The sequence below is a fragment of the Ascaphus truei genome, chromosome 4 (genome assembly GCF_040206685.1).
Source record: "Ascaphus truei isolate aAscTru1 chromosome 4, aAscTru1.hap1, whole genome shotgun sequence".
Lineage (NCBI taxonomy): Eukaryota > Metazoa > Chordata > Amphibia > Anura > Ascaphidae > Ascaphus > Ascaphus truei.
In genome coordinates, this window is record NC_134486.1 from 207,782,494 (window position 1) to 207,797,904 (window position 15,411).

The following is a 15,411-nucleotide window of genomic DNA, read 5'->3' on the forward strand; positions in this document are numbered from 1 at the left end:
GAAGAGAGGGAGAGGTAATCTGGTCCCACAGCAAACAGCAAGTCTAACTCCAACTCTGGTAGTACAAAAAGCTTTATTGAACACTGTAACAGGGGACTTATCCCTGTTCAGTAATGTTCCTTTAATCTAGCAGTGTGGTAGTTAATTACTAAACATCACCTGCCTGATTAGATTGTTTACAAAAAGCCTGCCTTTGAGACAGGAAGTGACTCTCTTTACCTCTGACTGAGAGCTGACCTTTGGAGACACCACAATGTCTTGAGTTCTGCCAGCCACACAGCAGAGCTGATTGCAAGACACCCAATAAGTCTTCTAAACCTGGATGCTGATATTTTTCTGTGCACGCACGGGTGCGGTTCCAGGAGAGCAGAGAAGCTTACTCTACAGCTGATAAACAGATAAGACTTTCATTATTAAGAGAATGCTTATATCTGCTTATTTTCATGCTATGTGTTTGGGATGGGAGAAATGCTTAACTAATGGAGATGTGAACTAATTGCAAGGATTTCACTAGAAATACTCCCAAGTGAATGGAAGCTTTGTTCCCCCCTGTGTTTGGATAATGTCCTGATAAAAAGGACAAGGCACAATAAAGCCTATTATAATTTCACATTATAACGACTCCAATTGTGTACCTCTGTGAACGTCCGTCTACAAACACACACTAAAAACAGCAGAATGCAACACAGCCTCCTCCTCTACGCGTTTCGTCCAAGCTTTTTGTACTACCGGAGTTGGAGTTAGACTTGCTGTTTGCTGTGGCACCGGATTACCTCTCCCTCTCATTATAAGAAAGATAAGAAGAGAAAGAGCAGAAGTGTTGGCAATAATACCATTCTGGCCTCAGAGGATTTGGTCCCCACTACTAATCAACATACTAAAGCAGGGGTCTCCTAACTCAGTCCACAAGGGCTGCCAACAGACCGGCTTTTATGGATATCCCTGTTTCAGCACAGGTGGCTCAATCAGTGGCTCAGTCTTGACTGAGACACTGATTGAGCCACCTGTGCTGAAACAGGGATATCCATAAAAGCCAGCCTTTGGCGGCCCTTGAGGACTGAGTTTGGAGACCCCTGTACTAAAGGATGAGCCGTGATGATTAGCAATATTGCCGGACCTTCTATCACAGGGCCTAATTCAACATCCCAGTCCAGGGAGATGGGCTTTGACGGCTTGGCGATTGAGCGGAGCATGTTGCAGAGAAAAGGATTATCTCACAACATCATAGAGACCCTGACGGCAGCAAGGAAAGCAAATACATAAGGAATTTATTACAGAGTGTGGAATCGCTTCTGCCTATAGTGCAACCGGTTCAAATTTGATTTCTGGAATCCTTGGTATCATTTATTTTAGAATTCCTGCAGTCAGGTCCAGAAAAATTATTCAGTATCAACACGCTAAGGGTCTAAGTAACATCCTTATCAGCGATGTTAGATAATTTGCATCAATGGATCTAATGGTGCGTTTCTTCCAAGCTGTGCACTAGATCAAGCCATGTTTCCTAATTCCGCCTTGGGACTTACCATTCGTCTTAGATGCATTGACAAAGATTCTGTTCAAACCTCTTCTGCAATCTTCATCTTGAAGATGGTTCTTCTGGTAGCAGTTACTTCACCACGAAGAATCAGCGGACTACAGGCATTATCAATTAAAGAGCCTTTTCTAATTTTCCACCAAGTGGTTCTGAGACCAATACATCAATTTCTTTTGAAGGTCATCTCTGTTTTTCATCTCAACCAGATCATGCTGCCTTCGTTTTATCCAAATCCGGTTGGGGATAATGTGAAAGCTCTGGACACGCTGCAAGTAGTGAGATGTCTGAAGCAATATTTTGTTAGATCAAATTCATTCCGAAGGTCAGATAGACTCTTCGTTCTCCCGTCAGGAGCAAGAAAAGGACAAGCGGCATCCAAAGCAACTATAGGTCACTGGATAATATGGGGTATTATCAAGCCTTATTCCGTTCAAGGAAGGCAGGCTGCAGAACGTCTAAGTGCACATTCGACCAGATCAATGGCCGCATCCCGGGCAGTGAAGGTTCAATAATCACCCACTGATTTGTGCAGGGCAGCAGTCTGATCGTCAGACAACACGTTTATCAGAAGTATGTATGTCTTTACTTATATAGCGCCATTAATGTACATAGCGCTTCACAGCAGTAATATATGTGACAATCATATAAATAACAAATAATATAAATAACACATAATGGGAAGAAGTGCTTCAGACATAGAAGTAACATTTAGGAAAAGGAGTCCCTGCTCCGAAGAACTTACAATCTAATTGGTTGGTAGGAAGAACGAGACAGTAGGAGGGCGTTCTGGAAAGTGTGCGTCTGCAAGGGGCCAAGCTTTATGTATGAGATGTTAATTATCAGCCATGGAGCTACTCATATGCTTCCATAAGCAGTTGTGTTTTGAAGTGGGTCTTAAATGTGGATAGAGAGGGTGCTAGTCGGATATTAAGGGGAACGGCATTCCAGAGGTGGGGGCAGTCAGTTAGAAGGGTTTAAGGCGGGAGAGGGCTTTAGATACAAAAGGGTTAGAGAGAAGACATCCATGAGCAGAACGCAAGAGTCGGGATGCTGTATAGTGAGAAATTAGGGCTGAGATGTAAGAAAGAGTAGAAGAGTGTAAAGCTTTAAGTGAGGAGGAGAATTGAGAGTGTGATACGGGAAGCCATGAGAGGGATTTCAGCAGGGGAGACGCTGAGACAGATTTCGGAAATAGTAGAGTGATTCTGGCAGCAGCATTTAGGATAGATTGTAGGCGAAAAGCAGGAAGGCCAGACAACAGGAGGTTACAGTAGTCGAGACGGGAGAGAATGAGGATCAGAGTTTTTGCAGTCGAGCAACAGAGGAAAGGGCGTATCTTGGTAATATTGCAGAGGAAAAAACAACATTTTTTTGATACCTTTTGAACGTGAGAAGAGAATGTGAGAGAGGAGTCGAGTGTGAGCCCTAGGCAGCGTGCTTGGGCTACTGGGTGAATGATAGTACTTCCAACAGTAACGTTGAAGGATGTAGTAGGGCCAGGTTTGGGAGGAAGTATGAGGAGCTCTCTTTTTGCCATGTTAAGTTTAAGTCTGTGGAGGGCCATCCAGGATGATAAGCCGAGAGACATTCAGAAACTTTAGTCTGTACAGCAGGTGTAAGGTCAGGGGTAGAAAAGTAAATGTGTGTGTTATCAGCATAGAGGTGATATTTGAACCCAATAGATGTGATTGTCACCTAGAGAGTGTGTAAAGAGAAAAGAGAAGGGATCCCAGGACAGAGCCCTGGGGTTCCCCCACAGAGAGCTCGATAGAGGAGGTGTTAGTAAAAGACACTCAAAGTACGATGGGAAAGGTAAGAGGAGATCCAGGATAGAGCTTTGTTACGAATGCCAAGAGTATTGAGAATGTGAAGGAGAAGAGGGTGGTCCACCGTATCAAATGCTGCAGAAAGGTTGAGTAATATGAGCACAGTGTAATGACCTCTGTCTTCTGCAGCATAGAGGTCATAAATTATTTTAGTGAGGGCTGTTTCAGTGGAGTGAACAGTGTGGAAGCCAGATAGTTGTTGAGAAAATGGAGCAAGCAAGAGAATACAAGGAGGTTAAAGGCAAAAGGCAGGAGGGAGACAGGTCGATAATTAGAAAGACAGGTAGGGTCAAGCTTGCTGTTTTTCAGTAATGGTATAACTGTTGCATGTTTGAAGGAAGAGGGAAAGGTACCAGAGTATTGGGAGGAGTTAAAATGTGTGTGAGCATAGGGATTATAGTAGGAGCAAGAGGTTTTAAAAGATAGGAGGGAATGGGGTCAAGAGGGCAGGTGGTAGAGGGAGAAGAGGAGATCAGCAATGACACAGCCTCCTCTATGACAGCGGATAAAGAGTCAAGGAATGCAGGAGGAGAGTTGGGAACAGGTGTAGGATTGGAGGAGGATACAGAGGAGATGGCCTGACGTATGGATTCCACCTTATCCTTGAAATAGTCAGCAAAGTCCTGAGGTGAGATGAAGGAAGAACAGGCAGCAGAGGGTGGTCTGAGTAGGGAGTCAAAGACAGAGAAGAGTCGGCGTAGATTAGACTTGTGCGTGTTGATTAGTGAAGAGGGAAGAGTTGAAACAGGATAGCATACATTTGTAGTGAAAGAAGTCTGCGAGAGTGTCAGATTTACTCCTGAGGCGTTCAGAGGAACGAGTGCAGGAACGCAGCATGCGCGTGTGGGAATTATCATTAGTAAAGCTTACCTTTTTACTATCATTTAGGCGTTGAAGCATCAGCAGATTCACGTTTTGGGCGCAAAGTACTACAATCTGTTGTGGCTATGAATAAATAGTCATGTTTTACAGTATTCCTGGTATAAGGCAGGGGAGCGCAATCTTTTTTCCCTGCGCCCCCCTGCCATCTGTCCCCCTCTCCTCGCACCCCCCCCTGCTTACCTTGCTTCAGACAGTTTGGCATCATGACGTCACGTTGCCACGTCAACGCGACGTCATATGACCATGCGGCGTCATTTGACGCCGCATTGCCATGGCGACGCGTGACCAGGAGATTGTGAAACAAGGTAAGTAGAAGTTTACATAGGCCCTGCAGCTCCCAGGCATTAAGTTACATGCATTTGGGAAGCGTGCGGGCGCCTCTGTAAACCCCGAAGTGAGTCTCGCGCCCCGCTGGTTTAAGGTGTATTTTATTTCCCTCCCTTTATGTTGGTACTGCTTGTGCACTTTCCATTGGTGACCACTGCCATGGGACGACCAGGAAAAGTGAAAATTGATATCCAATTTAACGTCATTGTAATTTCCTAGATTGTTTCCATGGTAGTGCGAACCAATCCCATCCCTTGATTAGGGGGGACTTATGTTAATGTTATAAGATTATATTTTCAGCTTTGACACTACAAGACTACCTGGAAAGGAAAGGTGTGGCTAATTATGTCCTACATGTGAAGTTTATTCTGTCCTATCTCAGCTAGAGGGTGGGACTTAACCCATTGGTGCACACGGCCATGGAGACTATCCAGGAACTGAAAATTTGGTAAGTAGGATATCAATTTTCACTTATACACACACACATACACATATATATATCTCTGTCTAAAAGCTGTGTTTAAAACACCATGCATTGGCTTGAGGATTGGCTTGTGTAATACGAGCTTGAGACAAAAGGTGGCACTGAGTGCTCATTTGCATGTCATTTCCCAGAATCCCTTGCTGCAGTGGAAGCGCTGTATGCTGGGTGACAATGGGGAAAGACAGGGTTGCAGACCTGTCTAAGACATGCAAATGAGCATACAGTAATATTTACAGTTGCTATATATATATATATATATATATATACACACACATACATATATACACACACAGATGTAACTGATGTACCGCTCACATTAATGATTTGCATTCACTTTTTATTCAACAGTAGTGCTAGTGAAAACAACATCTAAAGCGATAACTCTCTGACACCTTACGCTCCCTTCACTTAAAACTGTTTGAAAGTGGCACTAGCTCCAGCAGTCAGTAGGCAACAAATATAAGCTTACCTTTTTACAGCAACATTTGCTGCACAATCATTCCCCAGATTGTCAATAAAAGCATGCATATCTTGGATTAACCTTTTAAGGAAACAAGAACAAGTTTAATGTCATGTCTGTTTTAGCACAGCTGTAAAACATAACATGACAGTGGATGCTCCACATTTTCCTTTCTCCTGTCCTTGTGCTGTTCTAAGAATGTCAAAAGTCCCAGAATCCTCTAGGGCCCAAGTGGCATTTAATAATGTCATATTGCTTCAATTGAGCTGGTAGCCTGCACTCGTACAGCTCAAAAAATTCCATGATAACCGAAACAGAAGGTGTGGGTGAGAGGGTAGGAAGACGTGATCTTTGTAATACTATAGCAATTGAAGGACAAAAATATCTTCCACTGTATATACCCCTTTATTTGTATAGCGCCATCCATATTTGTAGCGCTCCACAGCAGTGATACTGTAGATACCAAAATACATAATGGGAATAAATAATAGTAATAAGTGCTCCAAACATAACGTAAACATTAGGAAAGGGAGTCCCAGCCCTGAAGAGCTTATCACCTAAATTATGTAACTCAAAGGACAAACTCTTTGCCACTAAAAATAATAATGCTGCACTTTGTGATGAGTGCTCCAATACACTCCCAAAAGTAGCCTGAACAAGAAGACTGTACTAATGCGGATGAGATGACAGCCCTGACTCATCAACTTTCTTTTTCTATTGATTTTTAGAGGTAGTTAAAGATTATTAGGTACTATATGTACCTCGGAGACAGAAGTCATAATTTATTCAAAGGAAAAATAATGCCCTTTTTGTGTTAAAGAGTCTGAGACGGCCACTTAAAAATTTGCATTACATAGTTACATAGTAGATGAGGTTGAAAAAAGACATATGTCCATCAAATTCAACCTATGCTAAATTTAGACGACAGATACTTTATCCTATATTTGTACTTACAGTATATTAATCCAGAGGAAGGCAAACAAAAAACCATAGTGACAAATCATCCAATGATATCTCATAAGGGGAAAAATAAATTCCTTCCTGACTCCAAGAATTGGCAATCAGGTCACTCCCTGGATCAACATCCTTCCCATGTTTACTTATTTGGTATATCCCTGTATACCTTTCCTTTCTAAAAAGATGTCCAACCTTTTTTTGAAGATATCTATTGTATCTGCCATCACAGTCTCCATGGGTAATGAATTCCACATTTTAACTGCCCTTACTGTAAAGAACCCTTTCCTTTGTTGCTGGTGAAATCTCCTTTCCTCAAACCTTAAGGGATAACCCTGTTGTTTGTACTGTCCTTGGGATGAATAGTTCTTTTGAAAGCTCCATGTATTGGCCCCGAATATATTTGTATATAATTATCATATCTCTCTTAGACGCCTCTTTTCTAATGTAAAATAATCTAATTTAGCTAGCCTCTCATAAATCAGATTATCCGTCCCCTTTATTAATTTGGTGGCTCTTCTCTGCACTCTCTCTAGTTCCACAAAGGATTTTCTATGGAGTGGCGTCCAAAATTGTATCCATCCATATTTAAGGTGTGGTCTTACTAATACTTTATAAAGGGGCATAATTATGTTTACTTCCCTTCCATTCATTGCTTATTTAATGCAAGATAAGATCTTGTTTGCCTTTGCAGCTACTGCATGACTTTGGTCACTATTGCCAAGCCTGCTGTCTACAAGCACTCCTAAATCCTTCTTCATCAAGGCTTCTCCTAATTTATCCCCATTTAATTTGTAAATTGCCTGTTTATTCTGGTTTCCCAAGTGCATAACCTTACCTTTACCTGTATTAAACCTCATCTGTCATTTACCGGCCCTTGTTTCCAGTCTCTCCAAATGTACATAATTCACACATCTTTATAAGATCACTGGTTCAGGTGCTTACCACAATAGCAGCAACAAACTACCAGGGGCAGGCTCATGGCTAACATTGGTAAAAGATCAATACATTTTATTTTTTCTAGAAGAAATACATTTGTTGACTGATTTAACTCAAGACACTTCTTACGCTACAATACTGCAATAATCATTATTCAAATACGAAAAGTGTACACTCCGTCTTTACCTTTGATCACGTCTGAACACAGTCCCCAACAAACATGCCTCTGTGAGCATCTCAATGTAATGCTTTGCATTTAGGAATGGGTAGTCCGTAGTGATAGTTGTTTCAGGCTGAGCTATCCATGATTGGCAGCAATGCGCTATTACCACATTAAAAACTCCGGTCTTTGTGCTGGACATATCAACTATTTGGTGTATGATCTGAAATCAAAAGGAAATCATGAAATGTGAAAAGTATTGGTGCATCTCACTGGCCAGTAATTACTGGTTTACCCTAAAATGGTTTTGCCATTTTTGTAATCCAATACCAAAATGCAGAAACTAAAAAGTGAACGTCTACATAACCATGTTATTGTCATTGTAATGATAGCAGTCACAGACCAACAGACCCTCCAAAACAAGAAATGGAAACACAAACGCAAACCTTTATACAGCTTGCTGGCAAAAAATCTACTTAAACCTAAATGGTAAACCATAAAGCCTTTGTGTAGCAATGAAAATATATTAGATCAATAAATACTTAGGGTGACCAGTTGTCCCGGTTTAGCCGGGACAGTCCCGGTTTTTTAATGCCTGTCCTGGCTGCCCCGCATTCTTTAAAATGTCCCTTTTTTTGTGGCTGTTCCGGTTTTGGCCATCAGAGCAGGGAGGGCAGCAGAGAGCAGAGAATGCAGGAACAGAGCAGAGGCAAGTCTGACTGTAGCTGCAGAGGGTGGGGGCGGGGTTAGAGGCAGAGGAGCCCCAGCAGTGAGACACTGGGAGCTTCGGTGTCTGCTGCCAGGGCTCAAGATGGCTGCCCCCCCCAATGTTCCACAGAGGCAGGTAGGGACCAGAACAGACACACACGAGATGCAGCATGGGGGAGAGAGAGAGGCAGCATGAGAAGGGGAGAGGCAGCATGAGAAGGGGAGAGAGACATGGGGGAGGAAGGAGAGAGAGAGACATGGGGGGGGGGGAAGGAGAGAGGCAGCATGGGGGGGAAGGAGAGAGGCAGCATGGGGGGGAAGGAGAGAGGCAGCATGGGGGGGGGAAGGAGAGAGGCAGCATGGGGGGGGGAAGGAGAGAGGCAGCATGGGGGGGGGAAGGAGAGAGGCAGCATGGGGGGGGAAGGAGAGAGGCAGCATGGGGGGGAGGAGAGAGGGAGCATGGGGGGAGGAGAGAGGCAGCATGGGGGGGAGGAGAGAGGCAGCATGGGGGGGAGGAGAGAGGCAGCATGGGGGGGGGAGGAGAGAGGCAGCATGGGGGGGGAGGAGAAAGGCAGCATGGGGGAAGAGCATGGGGGGGAAGGAGAGAGGCAGCATGGGGGGGAAGGAGAGAGGCAGCATGGGGGGGAAGGAGAGAGGCAGCATGGGGGGGAAAAGAAAGGCAGAATGAGGGAAGGAGAGAGGCAGCATGGGGGGGAAGGAGAGAGGCAGCATGGGGGGGAGGAGAGAGGCAGCATGGGGGGGGGGGTTGAGAGAGGCAGCATGGGGGGAGGAGAAAGGCAGCATGGGGGGGGAGGAGAGAGGCAGCATGGGGGGGAGGAGAAAGGCAGCATGGGGGGAGGAGAGAGGCAGCATGGGGGGAGGAGAGAGGCAGCATTGGGGGAAGATAGAGGCAGCATGGGGGGGAGAAGAGAGGCAGCATGGGGGGGAAGAAGAGAGGCAGCATGGGGGGGAAGGAGAGAGGCAGCATGGGGGGGGGAAGGAGAGAGGCAGCATGGGGGGGGAAGGAGAGAGGCAGCATGGGGGGGGAAGGAGAGAGGCAGCATGGGGGGGAGGAGAGAGGGAGCATGGGGGGAGGAGAGAGGCAGCATGGGGGGGAGGAGAGAGGCAGCATGGGGGGGAGGAGAGAGGCAGCATGGGGGGGGGAGGAGAGAGGCAGCATGGGGGGGGAGGAGAAAGGCAGCATGGGGGAAGAGCATGGGGGGGAAGGAGAGAGGCAGCATGGGGGGGAAGGAGAGAGGCAGCATGGGGGGGAAGGAGAGAGGCAGCATGGGGGGGAAAAGAAAGGCAGAATGAGGGAAGGAGAGAGGCAGCATGGGGGGGAAGGAGAGAGGCAGCATGGGGGGGAGGAGAGAGGCAGCATGGGGGGGGGGTTGAGAGAGGCAGCATGGGGGGAGGAGAAAGGCAGCATGGGGGGGGAGGAGAGAGGCAGCATGGGGGGGAGGAGAAAGGCAGCATGGGGGGAGGAGAGAGGCAGCATGGGGGGAGGAGAGAGGCAGCATTGGGGGAAGATAGAGGCAGCATGGGGGGGAGAAGAGAGGCAGCATGGGGGGGAAGAAGAGAGGCAGCTTGGGGGGAGAAGAGAGGAAGCATGGGCGGGAGAAGAGAGGAAGCATGGGGGGGAGGAGAGAGGCAGCATGGGGGGGAGGAGAGAGGCAGCATGGGGGGGGGAGGAGAGGCAGCATGGGGGGGGGGGAGGAGAGAGGCAGCATGGTGGGAGGAGAGAGGGAGCATGGGGGGAGGAGAGAGGCAGCAAACAGAGAATGGGGGGAGAGACGCACACAAAGAGAATGGGGGAGAGACGCACACACAGAGAATGGGGGAGAGACGCACACACACAGAGAATGGGGGAGAGACACGCACACACAGAGAATGGGGGAGAGACGCGCACACACAGAGAATGGGGGAGAGACACGCACACACAGAGAATGGGGGAGAGAGACGCATACACAGAGAATGGGGAGAGAGACGCACACATACAGAGAATGGGGGAGAGAGAGAGACAGAGAATGGGGGAGAGAGAGACACACAGAATGGGGGAGAGAGAGACACAGAGAATGGGGGAGAGAGAGACACAGAGAATGGGGGGAGAGATAGAGAGAGAATGGGGAAGAGTGAGACACACAGAATAGGGGAGAGAGAGACACAGAGAATGGGGGAGAGAGACGCACACACAGAGAATGGGGGAGAGACACACACAGAGAATGGGGGAGAGACACACACAGAGAATGGGGGAGAGAGACGCACACAGAGAATGGGGGAGAGAGACGCACACAGAGAATGGGGGAGAGAGACGCACACAGAGAATGGGGGAGAGACGCACACACAGAGAATGGGGGAGAGAGACGCACACAGAGAATGGGGGAGAGAGACGCACACAGAGAATGGGGGAGAGAGATGCACACACAGAGAATGGGGAAGAGCGAGACACAGAGAATAGGGGAGAGAAAGACACAGAGAATGGGGGAGAGAGAGACACAGAGAATGGGGGAGAGAGAGACAGAGAATGGGGGAGAGAGAGACAGAGAATGGGGGAGAGAGACACACACACAGAGAATGGGGGAGAGAGACGCACACACAGAGAATGGGGGAGAGAGACGCACACACAGAGAATGGGGGAGAGACACACACAGAAAGAATGGGGGACAGAGATGCACACACAGATGGTGGGAGAGACACAGAGAATGGGGGAGAGAGAGACACAGAGAATGGGGGGAGAGAGAGAGAGAGACAGAGTCACACACAGAATGGGGGAGAGAGAAAAAATGGGGAGAGAGACAGAATGGGAAGGGTGGAACGAGAATGGACTGATGGGGGGAACAACAATGGAGGGAGAGAGAATGGGTGTGTGTAAGGCTGCGTCCCCGCTAGCGCTGAGCGGGCGGCGGTTACTTACATATATAGCTATATGTAAGTCCCTGCTCACGCTGTGTGCTTGCGGCGCTCGTGCGCGGGCACACACGTTCACCCGCGCTCGGTGCTTAAGTAAACAAAAAACCTATACTTACCCGCGCGCTCAACTACCCGCAATGCCACTCGCTCCCCCACGCGAGCGTACATGCAGGACACCCGGCGCTCTTGCTTGGAGCGCTCTCCAAGCATGAGCGCCCTCAGCGCCAGCGGGGACTAAGCCTAAGAAGGGGGGACAGAGAGCGGCGGAGAGACATAAAGCGCAGTTTGTGATGTCATTTGTTTTATAAATATTTTTTTTTAATGTGTCCCGGTTTTTACTTTTGTAAATCTGGTTACCCTATAAATACTGTAACATTTGACCTTACTAATATCTTTGACTATATATGATTACCTGAAGAGGTTGTGAGCCATGCGTAAATAACTTTTAATGCAATCTAATTTTACAGATAGTAAAGTAGATTTCCATATATGTAAAACCATACCTCTTTTATTCTTTCATAAGCTTGGCCCTTGGTGGAGGCAGCACCTGAAAGGACTTTACTACTAAACACAAATTCAACAAAGGCTTTTAAATTTGCCCAGAATACCAACTGCGTGTTGCACAAAGAGGAAACAATTTTCCAAGCGACGTTTATAGACTCTACACACAAAGCTTCTGAGGAGCGCAGAATCTGTGAGAGGAGGGAAAAAGAAAACGTTACTAAGGAGTCACTTTTTCCCTTGGGAGTTCCTATGTTGGCATCTCTTCTCATTACCTTAGGTACAAGGAGCTTCATACAGCGAAACACAGGCAGGGCCTGATCAGCGGGAATAATGGAGAGAGTATCGAGTGCTGACTGCAACATTTCTCCTGGCCTCTGGAAAACCAGCCGAGATGATTCCAGATTTTCAGCGTCTGATGTGGGTATGTTGTCCTGATATTTGTGTAGAACAAAATGCAAGCAGACCCACTGATCATGTAGGTAACGAGCAACTATTTTACCCCATCCCTGAGAAGATGCGGTTTCTTCCAGCAAACTGAAAAGAAATTACACTTTTAAAGTTCAGATGTACTTCTGGATAGAACATCTACCACTTGCTCTCTTGACCCCATTCCCTCCCATCTCCTAAAACCTCTTGGTCCTACTATAATCCCTACCCTCACACACATTTTTAACGCCTCCCTCTACTCTGGTACCTTCCCATCCTCCTTCAAACATGCAACAGTTATACCATTACTCAAAAATAGCAAGCTTGACCCTACCTGTCTTTCTAACTATCGACCTGTCTCCCTCCTGCCTTTTGCCTCCAAACTCCTTGAACGTCTTGTATTCTCTCGCTTGCTCCATTTTCTCAACACCTATTCTCTCCTAGACCCTCTACAATCTGGCTTCCGCACTGCTCACTCCACGGAAACAGCCCTCACTAAAATAACGGATGACCTCCATGCTGCTTAAGACACAGGTCATTACACTCTGCTCATATTACTCGACCTCTCTGCCACATTTGACACCGTGGACCACCCCTTCTCCTTCACATTCTCCATACTCTTGGTATTCGGAACAAAGCTCTATCCTGGATCTCCTCTTACCTCTCCCATCATACTTTCAGTGTCTCTTCTGCTAACACCTCCTCCTCCTCTATTGATCTCTCTGTGGCGTACCCCAGGGCTCTGTCCTGGGACCTCTTCTCTTTTCTCTGTACACACTCTCTCTAGGGGACCTAATAACATCTCTTGGGTTTAAATATCACCTCTATGCTGACGACACACAAATTTACTTTTCAACACCCGACCTTACACCTGCTGTACAAACCAAAGTTTCTGAATTTCTCTCTGCTATATCATCCTGGATGGCCCTCCGCCGCCTTAAACTCAACATGGCAAAAACAGAGCTCCTCATACTTCCTCCCAAACCTGGCCCTATTCCCTCCTTCCACATTACTGTTGAAAGTACGATCATTCACCCAGTAGCCCAAACACGCTGCTTAGGGGTCACACTCGACGCATCTCTCACATTCTCCTCTCACATTCAGAACGTTTCTAAAACCTGTTGCTTTTTCCTCCGCAATATAACAAAGATATGCCCGTTTCCTCTGTTGTTCGACTGCTAAAACTCTGACTCAGGCCCTCATTCTCTCCCGTCTTGATTACTGTAACCTCCTGCTGTCCAGCCTTCCTGCCTCTCACCTGTCTCCCCTACAATCTATCCTAAACGCTGCTGCCAGAATCCCTCTACTCTTTCCTAAATCTGTCTCCGCGTCTCCCCTCATGAAATCCCTCTCCTGGCTTCCGATCAAATCCCGTATCACACACTCAATTCTCCTCCTCACTTTTAAAGCTTTACATTCTTCTGCCCCTCCTTACATCTCAGCCCTAATTTCTCGTTATGCACCTAATTTCTCGTTATGCACCATCCCGACTCTTGCGTTCCTCTCAAGGATGTCTTCTTTCTACCCCCTTTGTATCTAAAGCCCTCTCCCGCCTTAAACCTTTCTCACTTACTGCTCCGCACCTCTGGAATGCCCTTCCCCTCAATACCCGACTAGCACCCTCTCTATCCACCTTTAAGACCCAACTTAAGACACACTTGCTTAAAGAAGCATATGAATAGCACTGTGGATTATACTGGACACATGATACATAAAGCTTGGCCCCCTGCAGACGCACTTACCAAAATCCCCTCCTACTGTCTCTGTACGCTCTCGCTACCTAACGATTAGACTGTAAGCTCCTCGGAGTAGGGACTCTTTTTCCTTAATGTTACTTTTATGTCTGATGCACTTATTCCCATGACCTGTTTATATTATCTGTTATTTATTTGATTATCACATGTATTACTACTGTGAAGCGCTATGTACATTAATGGCGCTATATAAATAAAGACATACAATACAACACAACATATCAAAAGTGCCATTATATATTTTTATTCATTTCCTTGTGTGGTGTTACCCACTCATTTTACATTTATTGTTATAAGCTATTTAAAAAAATAATAATAATAATATCAGCTCTGAACATGTTGTAAATGTCAAGCTGAGCAAACTATTCCCACGTATGCAGTTTGTAAATGATTCCAAACAGCCATCGGTAGGTTAATAATAATAATAGCATGTTCTTGTATAGCGCTGCTAGTTTTACGTAGAGCTTTACAGAGACATTTTTCAGGCACAGGTTCCTGCCCCGTGGAGCTTACAATCTATGTTTTTGGTGTCTGAGGCACGTGAGATAAAGTGACTTGCCCAAGGTCACAAGGAACCAACACCAGGAAATGAACCAGGCTCCCCTGCTTCACACTCAGTGCCAGGCAGTGTCTTTACTCACTGAGCCACTCCTCCCAGATTACAGTTGGTCCTCGCTTATCCGCCGGAATGTCCCGCAAACCGCCGTTGGATAACGGACTGTTGGATTTCAAGTCAGTGAACGATAAGCGGTTCCGACGTCGGATAATGCATCCATCGGACTGCATTATGCGGCATCGGGTAAGGCGCTCAACGAAAAGCGGACCGGCGGATACCGGAGACCACCTGTACTTGTAGATGTACAATGCATTAGCAATACATTCAAAGTCGATGTCAATGTCGATGTCTTCTGTTGAACTGCACAAAAGTCTTTTTACATTCTGATTCTATCTTTTTGTGTTATTAATATTGACAATAATTAAAGGAGCGGTCCCCTCAATGGGCTTTCAATACACGTTTGTTGTAATGGTTAAATAAGCTGTGTGACAGGATTACGTTTTGCAGACATCCAAATTGAAGTCTGTGTGGTTTGCAGTAAAACAAAGATTTGGGACACTGTCCCATAAAAGAAATTTACTGACTAAACCACTGACATCCCTCCCGAACCTGTTTGACACACTCTCAACCTTTAACAAAATATTAGGTTTTAAAAGCAATAATTCAAAATCCGAGGCACTGAACATTAACCTCACAAAGGAGACAGAGAAACTGATAGCAATTAATTTCGACTTTAAATGGCCACCAAAATGTATTAAATATCTGAGAGTAAATATTACAAATAATTTCAAAACACACTCTACCAAGTAAATTACTCTAAATTATGCAAAACTTTTAGAGATGAAATCAGAATTTGATTGGGTTCTAATATTTCTTGGATTGGCAAAATACAATGTATAAAGATGAATCTGCGTCCTCGTATTCTGTACCTCTTTCAAACATTACCAATATCAATTGTAAAAAAGGATATACTTTCTATCCAATTGT

At 46.0% G+C, this 15,411-nt stretch overlaps 1 protein-coding gene across 4 annotated transcripts in view; it reads right to left on the minus strand.

The window, feature by feature from the left end:
• TARBP1 (tRNA guanosine 2 -O-methyltransferase TARBP1) overlaps window positions 1-15,411 on the minus strand; it is a 113,953-nt gene that overhangs the window by 52,007 nt on the left and 46,535 nt on the right. For all 4 annotated transcript variants that reach the window (XM_075596792.1, XM_075596793.1, XM_075596794.1 and 1 more), the window contains exons 16-19: window positions 11,961-12,222; window positions 11,688-11,876; window positions 7,593-7,789; window positions 5,523-5,594 (exon numbers count right to left, since the gene is read on the minus strand). In XM_075596792.1, coding sequence (XP_075452907.1) covers window positions 5,523-5,594; window positions 7,593-7,789; window positions 11,688-11,876; window positions 11,961-12,222 — 720 coding nt within the window. The remainder of the gene's footprint in view (window positions 1-5,522; window positions 5,595-7,592; window positions 7,790-11,687; window positions 11,877-11,960; window positions 12,223-15,411) is intronic.